Raw genomic sequence first — 12,421 nt, forward strand, 5'->3', positions numbered from 1 at the left:
ACTGCCTAGATTTCTGCAAGCAGCAGTGGGATCTCAACTGCCCAGCTCACAAGTAGATGCCTAAATGTAAATGTTTTAATCTGTAAGCTGACTCCTATCCAAGCTGTTCTTCATCATGCATCTCTCTGCCTTTTGGGAAAAGCTAGCACTCAGAAAGCACTTTCAGACTCATTTAGTGAATCCACAAGAATAGGATTGTAAGTTTTAAGTAGGCAGTAACTACATTGCTGAAACTATAGTTAAACCAGTGCGACGTAGTTCTGTGTCTGGTACAGACAGGCTCTGATGTGGATCTGGCTACTCAAAGAGTTAGGTTTCTGCACAGGAAACAGCCACAACCGTCAGCTCCAGGGAAAGCTGGTGTCTGTAGGACATGACTATATGTATACCTCCTAGCTCTTCAGCTGTTCATAATGAGCACAAAACCATCCTGAGCTTCAAGGTTTTCCTCAACACTATGCAACAGGCAGGTCTTCTATAGCAGAGGATGGTGGAGGTTGAAATGAAGGCAGTAAAGAAGAGGTACTGTCTGGGAAGCATTGACCCAACCAGACCAGAACAGCAATGGACCTTGCAGACACTCCCAGAAGGGAAGAAAGGCCAAGTATTTCATTCATGACAAGAGACAGGAGCTTCAGAAGGACAGGAGACCCCAGCCTGGAGGTAGCTACCAAGTCTACTTTTAATTATGTCCATCCTCTCTTTTTCCCAGCCCAGATTCCTACCAGCATAGATAAGGACTGTTTGTCACTGCAACGATATGTGGCAGTCAGGTCAGATCTGCCAATGATGTCCTGAAAACCCCATAGTCCATGGGAGAATTAAGGTTTGGTCATTTCTATCATTCCCTTCCAATACCTTCAACTGTTCAAGTGACTGCCACTTTTGCTAGACTAAGCAGGACCAGAGGAGTGTTGTACTGAATTGTGGTGCCTACCTAATGCATACACATGCTGCAGCAAAGATACTTCTACAGAGTGTCTGCCCATAACTTGTGCACCCTACCATGGGGGCAAGTCTTGAGTCACTTAGGATGAAACCTGAAACTACAGGGACCTCACTGCCCAAGGACAGCGCATGGTAGTCACATTCCAGCAAGGGTGGGTTGCATGTTTGTTCTTGGTCCCTAGCAGAGGAGTTGTCACTCTTCATGCCCTGCCCTAAAGGAAACAGCTGTCAGTCCCTGAACTGCCCCCAGATCAGTGAATGATGTGAATCCTAAAATGTAGTTAATAAGGTTCTTTAGGAGACTTTGGGAAGGAAAGCATCATACCACAAGTAAGCAATACTGACTCTCTACATCTTGTCTTACACTCCTAGCGCTTAGGGAGAGCCCATGCACTCTCTGGGCCTCCAGTGTTTCTGTCTCAGACATGTTCAAGGTCCAGATGCCGTCAAGGTTGGTGGGTAAACTCTCACTGAGAGCAGAGGCTTTGGGTTGGGCACAGTAGTCTTGTGGTTAGGTGCGTAAGATGAATGCTAGGAGAGAAGACTGGTGTGAGCTCACCACCAGTGAGGACCAGAGTGCTTAGCTTAGCTATTCAGTTAACTTCAGCTGGGAACAGCATCAGGTCCCTGAGAGACAGGAATAAACACCACAGAAATGCAAGGACAACCTCTGGGTCTTTGGCATGGCTTGGGTCCCCACAAGGGCTGCAGCTCAGTACTTGATCAGCTTTGCTCCACAGCCTGGCCATCCCCTCTGTTACCTCATGCATGCTCTCCCCTTGGCCCTTACAGGTTTGCCAGAAGGCGGGTGAAATCTCTCTGCTGAAGCAGCAGCTGAAGGATTCCCAAGCAGATGTCTCCCAGAAGCTGAATGAGATTGTGGGGCTGCGGTCACAGCTCAAGGAAGGTAAGAACTTCCTGCGAGAGAAGGAAGAGCAAATCCTCACCTTGAAGGACTCTTACAGTTCCAAGAGCGTCAACCTGGAGATCTGCGAAAGTGAGCTACAGCGGAAGATGAGCGAGGTCCAGGTGCTGAGAGAAAAACTGAACCACTGTGAGCTGGAGGTCTCTGGCCTGAAGCGGACACTTGCCAGCATAGGATCTTCAGGGCCTTTCAGCGGGGACCTGACCGAGAAACTGCGGGACCCTCTGGCTTGTGAGAGTGACGAAGCCAAGATGCAGCGGCAGAGTGAGGACAGCGTTAACACACTGCGGAAGGAGGTGGAGCGGCTCCAGACAGAGCTGAAGCTGGAGCGGCAGCAGCGGGAACAGCAGGTGATGGACTTTGAAGAAGAGCGGCGCACATGGCAAGAAGAGAAGGAGAAAGTCATCAAGTACCAGAAGCAGCTGCAGCTGAATTACGTGGAGATGTACCAGAAGAACCAGCTCCTGGAGCACAAGGTGAACGAGATGAACACAAAGGCCACTAGTCCCCCACACACCGAGGAGAAAAAACCATGGACTCCCTCCAGACTTGAGCGAATAGAGTCCACCGAGATCTGAGGTGGGACCAAGACAATACAAGTAATTTTTTTATTGCTGTGCATGTACTACCTACTCAAGCCAGTGATCTTCCGAAGGATAATATGCTACCATAGGAGAGGTGTGAGTCTGCTCACACCAAGCTCCGTCACCCCTACTCTATTCTTCTGTGCTCTGTAGGTAAAATAACTGTGGATGTGCGTTGTTTTTCTATCAATAATGCAACATCTCTTTTGTTTTTTTTTTCTAGTACAGCTGGTGAGAGTCAATAGGCTCTTTTGTAATCTGCCGTGACTGTTACTTCACTAGAGGCTGCCATCCCCTCTCCCAACAATTCATCCCTCTTTGGTTGGTTGTTTTGGAGGGTTGTATTTGGTTTCTTTGGTTTTCCAAGCATTATGTGCAGCAAAACAGTTCAAAGTGGCAGGTTTTTTCAGGGCATTTTTAGCCACATTGGCTAACGGAGCAAAGCTCTAGGGATCATGAGCAAATTCACTGTTCTGCATCAAGTATCCTGTCTAGACAGTGGTCTTAGTGAAGTCAGTGGGAGGTTGGCCACTGATTTCAGTGAAACCAGACATATCTCTACCAGATGACTCCCTTTTGCCAGCCTATGGCTACCATGGTTGCAAGAGGTTAGGACATCCTTGAGGAACAGGGTGAGCCTGTCCTGGTAACATAAGTCAACTAGGAACAGTTGCCCAGCAGGAGCCTCTTTTGAGGCTCAGCAAAGCTTGATATATGCTGCGTTTTCTTTTTGTTGTGGTTTCCTTCTTCATTTCCACTCCCATCCTTGGTTCTGACCAACCTGGGAGCAGAAATGCCCTCCCTCCTCTGCCTTGATCTCACTATTCTTCCTATATATTCAAGTTGGCTACAGGAAGAAGAAAGTCCTAGAAATCCAAGCTAGTTTACCTTTTCAAGAGCCCTCTTGCTCTTGAGCAAGCCTGCAGAGTCAGTGGAATCAAGGCTTGGGGAACCATCCAGACCTGTGGGATGTTTATGCAACCTGAAGCTTCAGCAATTTTACAGTTAGCGGGTAGGTGGCAATTGTGCCATCCCATTTTCAAAATAGTGATGCTTCAGTGCATTTTTCTCTGTCCAGGGTCTGCTTACAAAAAGGCATCTGAGCCTCACTCAGGAGTTGCAGTGAGCACATATCAGCATCTCAGCTAGATAGCAATGAGGCTGGCAGGCAAGTGCTGGCCTTCTGCACAGCTGTTCAGAATAGGGCCCTTAGCAATCTCATGTGGTATGATATATTTCAGGGAAAGAGAAAATGCAGGCACAGTTTAGGAAAATATTTAACTGCTAGCCCTGAGCAGTTGTAACATGGGACAATGCTTAAAAGTTGCAAGTGCTTGTGCTCCTGGCTGAATAACCAAAACCTATATGCACAGTCACTGAGAATGATGCATGTATCAAAAAAACAGCCTGCAGCTTTAAAAGGTGGGTAAAGTGGACCTGGTTCTACCTTTCATGGATACCTCTTTAAAATGAGCCGCAATAAAATGTGAAAAGTGCTGTAAAATGCGACTTGCACTGTCTAAGCAGTAACCAAAGGATCAGTGCAAACGATCCCTAGGGAGCATTTGCCCTAGGGAGCAGCTAGAAGAACAAAGCTAGAACTCACATTCTTGGGTTGTCCATGCGAGGTGACTCCAGGGGGAGTTTACCCAGATCATGATTCATCTGAGACTCAAGGAAGAACCTCAGGACTTTGAGTGGCAGAAAACCTTCCAAACAAAAGCCCTGAAGCTACTCACTTTCTGTTTCTAGCCTCCAGAGCTCCTTCCGCTCCATGACTAGGTCTTTACCTTCAAGTTGGGATCAAAGATCAAAAGTCTGGAGCGTTGTGGTGAGCTCCAGACTGAGCAAAGAGGCTGAGGAGGAGAAAAGAGCCCTCAGTTTGTCCCATCAACCTCCAGCCAAGGTCAACACACAGTATTACTGGCCAGGACCTGCTGCGGGCACTGTTGGTGAATAGCAGCGGTTCCTGGAGCTGCAGAAAATTGAGATGTTTGATGAGATCGGGGCATTTCAAGACCTGAGTTGAAGGCACTTAGCTTTTACCACCACTTCTGGTTGTGTCTTTGGAGTTGGAAGAATAATGCATACACCAGGGCAGCTAAGAATTAAGGCACTCTCTGGCAACCAGTCACAAGAAGTGGGACTATGTCAGGTCCAGTTCCTGAAGGGGGTGAAGACGGGTCCTACTACAAATCCTGTAGCGCATCAGCACTTGGATGACTGATGCCTGTGCACCCCACTCAGGAAGAAGCGCTGCTCTATGCTGGTGCCACCCAGCAGCAGACTTTGACAGGCCAAGGGCAGAAGTGGGAAGGGCAAGCGGGTTCGCTGGTATACCACTGCCACATCCCGCCAGAGTCAAGGCAGGACCCCAGTCCCCATCCTCTCTTTGTTCTGGCATTTCATGGGCTGCAGTCTGAGTCAGGCACCTCAGACACACATGTGCACTGTGCACACTTACCCTTGGCAAATCTTAGCTCTCCCTCCATTTCACCACGGTGGAGTCATACACCCCAGAGTGTCAGGCCTGGAAATCCAGAGCGTTGCATCATCTTGGCTTTCTGTGCCTCTCTTTGCCCAAGAGATAAACTTGCACTGTCTTCCCTCCCCAAGCATTGTGAGGCAGCTGTGCTTGTGAAGGGCTTTACAGTCCTCGGGAAAAATAACAAAGCATAGAGAAATTGCGAAGAGGCTCAGTCTCAGCTGCCTGTCATGGGTGTTTCTGAGGCCACCACACAAATAGCAAACAACCCACCAACAACATGTGCCCTTGCCACAAGATGGGTCCGATGACCTGGTGGATCTTTTCCAACTTTGCTCCTCCCAGCCTTTCTGACGTTACAATTGAGTTTCCACTAAGCATCGCAGGAACCAGGGTTTCAGCCAGTGATTCCAGAACCTAGAGCGGCTGAGTTTTGAGGATCTGCTGTTGAGGAAGTGTATGCCGCAATTCCCTGCTATGTTAACAACCGAGAGCAATGGACACCAGCATCAGTCCATGGGATGCCTTCTCACCAGAGCTCCTTGCTAATGCACTGGCACCCTTCTTCAATTTGATCTAGAGCTTTAATCTAGATCTGAGCAACTTCAAGTGTGCCTATTCCCTAGACAAAAGAGAGCTCTGCAGATACCTACTAAGAAGTTGTGCTGCTGATGGTGCTTTTCTCCCTATTAGGATTCACCCCAAAACCCCCAAGCACTCGTCTGACCTGTAGAAACCTTACAGATACAAATATATGTAAGCTATATGTACTGGTCCACATCATGTCCACATCATGTCCTCTCCCATATGTTAGTGCTGCACAGCCACGTCCTGGCAACCGGTGTCTCTCAGAAGTGACTACATTTTGCTCAGTAGGGATGGAGTAAAACACTGGTGGGACACCTAGGTTCCTGCTATTTGTGTCCAGAGTTGGCCCAGACTGGAGCTTACTTGGCTCTTTCCAGACTTTGGCACTAGCTGATGTCAGCTTTTACCCACTGGCTGGATAAGGTCTCCCGCGACAAGCTAGGTTTGCAGTGAGGCTTCGTGGTCTTTGCTTTGGAACAAGATAACCAAGGGGTGACAGACTAGTGTTCTGATGAAATATCCTAGGAATGGCCAAGGAGAGTAATTTCCCATCTCTCTGAGGCTCATGCAGAGCTGATAAAATATTTATGTCCAACAAAATTCACTTTTAGAGTTTGGGTCTGACCATAACCCAGTCCTGCCCTCCACCTTTGTTCAGCCAGCTCTGGAGCTGATGGAGTTCAGTGTAATTCTCTAAGCCGAGGCACTGCCCTCAAAATCCTGCAGGTGATCAATGTTTCCACTGAAAAAGGCAGGTTATCTGTAACTTGACATAGGTCAATGGCAATGGCTGTGGTCATGGGAGGCTCAGCCCAGTTGCCTGCACATCAGGTCTAGAGCCATTAGAGATGCTCTGGGATATCTGACACACAGGGCTCGTCGATCTGACCCAAGACCTATGGGAAAGCAACCTCAGCAATGCAAAGACAGGGTTACCTGGAGCATCTCCAGTGGCACGTCACGCACGTGTGGGCAACTGAGTCATGCTCCTGGCATGTGCACCTGGCCATTATATGAGCACATACAGGACATTTATCAACTCAGCACATTCCATCCAGGAGGATTTGGGCTAAGCAGGTTATCCCGCTGCTGGAGAAGGTGTAAGCAGCCCTTCTCATCACTTTGAGATTACTTTGCTCCACCATCATTTTGAGGTTGATTTTGCTCCTGTTGCTGTAAAATGTGCACTCAGCTGGGCCAGTTTCCCTTCAAGCAGCTAGCACTCACCCAGGGCGTGAACAGCGCAGCCATCGCACGTTGTTGTGCTTCACACAGTCCCACTTAGCTTCTGCCGCCGTCTCGCAGCAGCCGGCTGCACCATTCCTGCTGTCACTGGCATAATGCCGGATGGAGATCACCTCCAGGTTTCCACACTCATTAACCAAGATAGGAATCAAATGGTTGCTCTTCTGCTGCTACGTTATACAGAGACAAGTGTACTTGGATGTAAATAACAGCCCAGTTCTGTATACACAACAATTAAATGAACAGACAAGAAAGCTCTGTCGCTTCTATATTGGTGAATGGGATTGACAATAACAGCAGATGCCATGTTCGATTACTGAGCACTATGCAGAGGGTGCTCAGCACCCTCTGAGCTTTCGCTGGCCACAGCTGAAGGGTGCAGCACCTCCCAGGAGGGCAATCTGCTTTGGATTATCTCTTGCAAAGCAGCCTGATGTCACTTTGTCCTGCTTTGACACTTGCTATCATCCTGAGCCAGGCCTTCACAACTGTCCCCTCAAGGCTCAAGTCTCCTCCGCCCAGTCTTGGGAGCCTCATATCACTCCAAAGCTCCCTGCTGAAAGACTCTCTCCCAACAGTGTTCCCTTTGTGTCCTGCTGCCCACGAGCTCTGCCTGTGGAAAAAAATAACCCACCCCACTGCTGCCCATCATAGTGGCACTTTATAGCTTGCTCAGGACAGCGAGTTTGTGAGCAATGTGACCAAAGATCTCTGGAGGGCTGAGTCTGGTGTGGGCTGGGAGAGAGGATAAGAGCTGGCAGGGGATAGAGAGAGCTGCTTCCCTGGGTCCCACCTGGGAACATCTGCAGGGCTGTGCAGGGTCTTCCTTGTGCTGATTAGGACCGGACAGAAAGCAGGCTGTTTCCTCTTGGTTCCTAGATGAGTCCAGTTGTCCCTGATGATCCAGACTGGTTAATTACCTGCACGCTCTCTGGCAGTGCCAACCAGCTCCAAGTGTCACCCAGGGAAAGTATGGACCAGGAGCTGTTCCCAGGAAGCACCATGGATACAACTCCTCATTTTTCTCAAGGAGAAAAGAGTTTATCCGGACAAATGCCAAGCCATTACAGTTGTCTTCAGGACCATAAAGCAGGTCCTATCCTCTCTAGTTTAGCAACAGAGACATTGCCACAATGTCTAGCCAAAGGCTTGTGCTGGGTCAGTGAGAGTTGAGCAGAAAAATGTTTATCCTAAGAGCCAGCGATCCTGATAACTGTCCCCTGCAATACCCTCTCCCCAGCTTGCCCAGGGCACCCTCAGCACCCTCCTTCCCAGGGAACGATCTTCTGAGGCAAAGACAGGATGGTCATTGCTTCTCTGGTCTGGGATGCTGAAGGCATCTCTGCCCATCTTAGCTCCATGAAGGCTCCTCATCCTGGTCCCAGCCTTGGGCATGGGCTGGCGTGAGATCTGTCCCTGGTTCTTGGGGAAGGACACTTAGTGGTCTGGGCTACAGGCACATAATGCCCTTTTACTGTGCTTCTGCTCCATGGCCATGCCAAGCCTTCCTGGTTCATTCCTGTCGAGACTCCAAAAGCCCAGTGACATGCAGTGACAGCCCTCGCTTCTGTCACAGACGGCCTACAGGTCCAGCTTGCACCTACCCTAGCCCAATCCCTTAGCCAAATGCTTAAAGAGCGCTCTCCAGGGTTACTTTTTACCAAGTTCCTTTGCTGAAGATACCGCTCATCATATTGCATGCATCCTGCCTCTCCTCCACCCCAGCTCTCCAGAGTCTCCAGACTCATTTAGATCATCACAGCCTCAGTTATCCTAGGAGCAGCTGGAGCCTTTCCCAATACTCTCCCAGATACTTCCATTAGCAAGCAGGAGCCGAAGCCCAAAGCCCCCAGTGACAGTGGCTTGTGCCAATCTTGTCTTCAGGGGAGCTTTCTAGACTACTGATCCGCACCTCTTCTCTCCGTCAGTCCCATGTAAGCCAGAACAGCCCTGCTTTACCTTCCAGTAGCAATCTTGCTTCTTAGTAGAAGACATCCTCATGGCTTGCAATCACTTGAAGTCACTGTGTGGATCTTCAAACCATTACACTCACATGCCCTGCCAGCTCTGAGGCCTCTGCAGTCCTCCCACTCTCTGCAAATAAGAGTGTAAGGAGCATCTGAATACCCCAGGTCTGCAGGGGAACACAGCACCCATGCTAGCCAGCCCCTAGTGTTACAAGGGACTGGGAACACATCCAGCTCTTTGCAGGTGTTGGCTTCCCAATAGGACTTTCTACGCTAGTGTGACTGTTGGCAAAACCAGAACTGAGCAGGACTTGTCTGCAGGATAAGCCTCCTCCCTGATTCTCCTAACGAAGGGGATCATGTCAGATCTAGAGCAGCAGACAGCCTCTGACAGGAAGGGTTGTGTTTTTAAGGCTCTTTTACAGATCTGTTTTCTCTCTGCTTTCTGTCACAAAGAAAGCAGAAATCTTTCTCTAGAAAGATTTAAAAGAGGCTGTTCTGACCTCTGATACCTGCAGGCAAGAATATGTTCCCTTGAGGATTTTCGTAGCTCCAGCCCTGGGTTCTTCTTTGGAAAGGCACACAAGGCCTGGCTCCAAATAAGCACCAATGGCTGGAGCTTGGCTATCCCCACTCACCCTGAGAGCCCAGAGCTGCCCATGTCTAGCACGTCATCAGGCTAGATCCCCAGGACATGGGGTCCATCTGCCTTTTCCATCCATCCCATGACTGCTACTGGGTCACTGCAACAGGTCTTCTCCTTTAGCTCATCGACTTGGGAACCACTGGGTCCCCAGGGGTATCTGAGCTCACAGAGCCATGAGTGGTGACTGCCAGATACCAATGGGAGACCAAGACTTCAGCACTGCTGTTGGGCCTGGGAGTCAGGCTGTCCTAGGAGCCTTTTTGGAGGAGAAGATGCTCTTTCCCACATTGGTGGTTTCTTTCCAGTGGCCAAAGGGAACAAATGTGCATGGGCAGAGCTCCACCACCAGCGCTAAAGTGCTCCACCGCCAGTGCAAAAATGCTGCACATCCGATCAATGTCTATGCAGTCCTTTTCCACACGGTGGCATCCCTGCAGAGCCCAGTCCAGAGCTGGGATTCCTCCAAGGTGTCTTTGTTTGCACTCACTTGGACCTAGTAAACGCTGTGAGCTGAGAGGTGTCCGTCCGGACTCTCTCTTGGCCTTTGCCTTGCACTAGGCAATATGGTTGTGAGGGTTTCCTCATCCTAAATAAATGCACATTGCTTAGTCACCTGTCTCTGTGTCTGTTCTTCAGCAGATCAATAGGCACCCAAAACCCAGCTTCCCGACGGAGATGTGTCAAGTTGGGCCAGCTGGCACCCTGAGCAAGCCTGTTGTCTGATTTCACCAGCAATAAAAACCCTGCGGACAAGCAGTCAGAGCCTTCTGCTGCCACTCTGATCGTGGGTGAGCTGCAGGCTGTGTGTGCGTGTAGGACTCCATTAGGCCCTTCATCCAATGTTTTGGACCTAGCCGACTGTAAATTCAATCCTGGCCTCGTGCTTTCTTTCCTCTGTTTGTTCCTCAAAGCCTCAGTCTCTCTCTCTGTTCTTACTGTGAATTCAAACCAGAAGTGTTCTGAACTCGACTCTGTTACTGTTTGTTCTGCATTGACTGTTGCTGGTTCTCTGAACTGCGTTTAATGAGACTTTGAAAAAAATATATTATATATATGTGTGTGCGTGTGTGTATATATATACATATATATACACACACTTAAAAAATCAATTATTTTAAAAAAAAGAACTCGGTAAAGTTGGGTGTCTCTCCTGTCCACTGGTCACTTCTAAACACAGTTGTCTTGACTTTGCTTCTGGTCAGTGTATTGAAAGAAAAGAGGTTGAAAACTAAATAAAATGCAACATTTGGGGATTTTTGTATAGCAAAGGTGTACCCATTTAGGAAATTCTCGTTAAACTTATACCACGTTTCACACTCTACTGCTAGTCTGTTGTATGTTTCCATTTGGTTATAAAGATGTGAAGAGCTACTGCCTTTGCAATTTTCTACAGTGAATATATATATATCTGTACAGAGGTATGTGTATATATATATACATATATATATATATATATATATGAAAATCTGTATGTATACGTATCTCTCATCTCTGACTGTGAAGGATTTTTATTCAGGCAAAATAAAATGGAGAAAGGCCCCTTTTAAAATCTGACAGTGTGGCTTGCCTGATTATGTTGTGAGTAGGAAAAGCAGCAAGACCAGGAGAAGATCATGGGATTTGGGGACAGGTCGGCTGGGAAACCATGCTGGGGGGGGTGCTTTGAGAAGACTCTGTGAGCCAGGCGCTGGGGGAATCCCATAAGCACCACTACTTTTTGTTGGTTCAGACATACCAAAACACCCTCAAGTGATGACTGCAAGAGAGAGCAGCCAACACCATGGGGCAGCAGGGGAGAGACAAAGATGTCTGGGGGGTTGTGGGGCTACAGCAGGGCATTGCATACATCGATGTCCATCTCTCCAAGCGGAGGGGCGGGATGCTGCCGGACACAGCCTGCCCCAGCCATGCTTTTCCTGGGGCACAAGGGCTGCTCGGGGCATTCAAGCGGGTGAGAACAAGCAGCACAAACAGGGTGGAAGGCCCAAGGCCAAGGTTCCCATGGCAGAAGTGGGACAGGGATGGCTGCAAGGTCTATGTTTGAGGTCTTGCCATAGTGCAGATGCAGGTGCCTTACTCAGTCCCCTACAAGCATTTAGAGAGGCTGAGGAGGTTCCAGGAGGGACTGAGAAGGAAACGGGCTTCCCATAGGTCCCGTATACATGACACCTCCCTATCTAAGACACCACCACACTCAGAAGTGTCTAGGCACCTCCTCGTAGGCAACTGAGCTGCTGCCAAGTCCAAGCAGCCCATGGAGACCAGACAGCAACGCAGTTCACCTGCAGCAGAGCACAGCCCAAGGGCTGGACAGGCTAGGTCCCCATGGGCCGACACCGCTGAGGGGAGGCCAATGGGAGAGAATCCTCCTGCTCGCGTTCGATCATCTGCAGCAAATGTCTGCCTCTGAGCTGGTCGGCTGGGCTCCCTCGGCGGTCAGCGAAAGGCAGCGGGTGCAATGCAGTTCTGGAGGCTGGCTATGGGCTGAGACAAGGCCCCGTCCTCCTTCCCTCACTCCCTCAAGGAGTCAACACGATGCCAAGACACTCCTGCAAGCGCAGGTTTTACTCAAATGAATCCCACCCCAGCTGCTTCGTCCGTGTCACATTAAAATGACATTCAGATCAATGCCGGTAACCAAGGAAGTAAGAGCCGTTAAGTAGTGCTGTCTCTGCACCAAGTGCCCAGCTACGCACATCCGCGCTCTGGCCCTCATTTAAGTTTTTATTGCTTTGGCAATTAAGTTGTTTCGGCAGCGATGAGCAGGGCGCTGCGGGCGCACGGGGCCATTGGGGCCCCAGGCCCACGGCGCGGCCCTCACGCCTCCCCGCCGCCCACGGGGCCGGGCACACACACACACGGCAGCGGCAGGGCCCCCCCGGCCCACGGAGGCTGGGCGCCGCCGTCATGGCCGCCGCCGTCATGGCCGCACAGGGCCCTGTGGCCCAGGCACCGTGTCACGTGACGCACCACCCCGCGCGCGCGCTCCACGTCACGTGACGCCAGCACGCTTCCGGTCCCCCCCGGCCGCCA

At 49.9% G+C, this 12,421-nt stretch overlaps 1 protein-coding gene across 2 annotated transcripts in view; it reads left to right on the forward strand.

Annotated features, from left to right (window-relative positions):
* The window catches only part of LZTS3 (leucine zipper tumor suppressor family member 3), a 60,691-nt gene extending 50,693 nt beyond the window's left edge, over positions 1-9,998 (forward strand). For both annotated transcript variants that reach the window (XM_062575033.1, XM_062575034.1), the window contains exon 4: positions 1,741-9,998. In XM_062575033.1, coding sequence (XP_062431017.1) covers positions 1,741-2,451 — 711 coding nt within the window. In that variant the 3' untranslated portion in view covers positions 2,452-9,998. The remainder of the gene's footprint in view (positions 1-1,740) is intronic.
* The last annotated feature ends 2,423 nt before the right edge of the window (positions 9,999-12,421 follow it).

This window comes from Rhea pennata, chromosome 4 (assembly GCF_028389875.1).
Source record: "Rhea pennata isolate bPtePen1 chromosome 4, bPtePen1.pri, whole genome shotgun sequence".
Classification (NCBI taxonomy): Eukaryota; Metazoa; Chordata; class Aves; order Rheiformes; family Rheidae; genus Rhea; species Rhea pennata.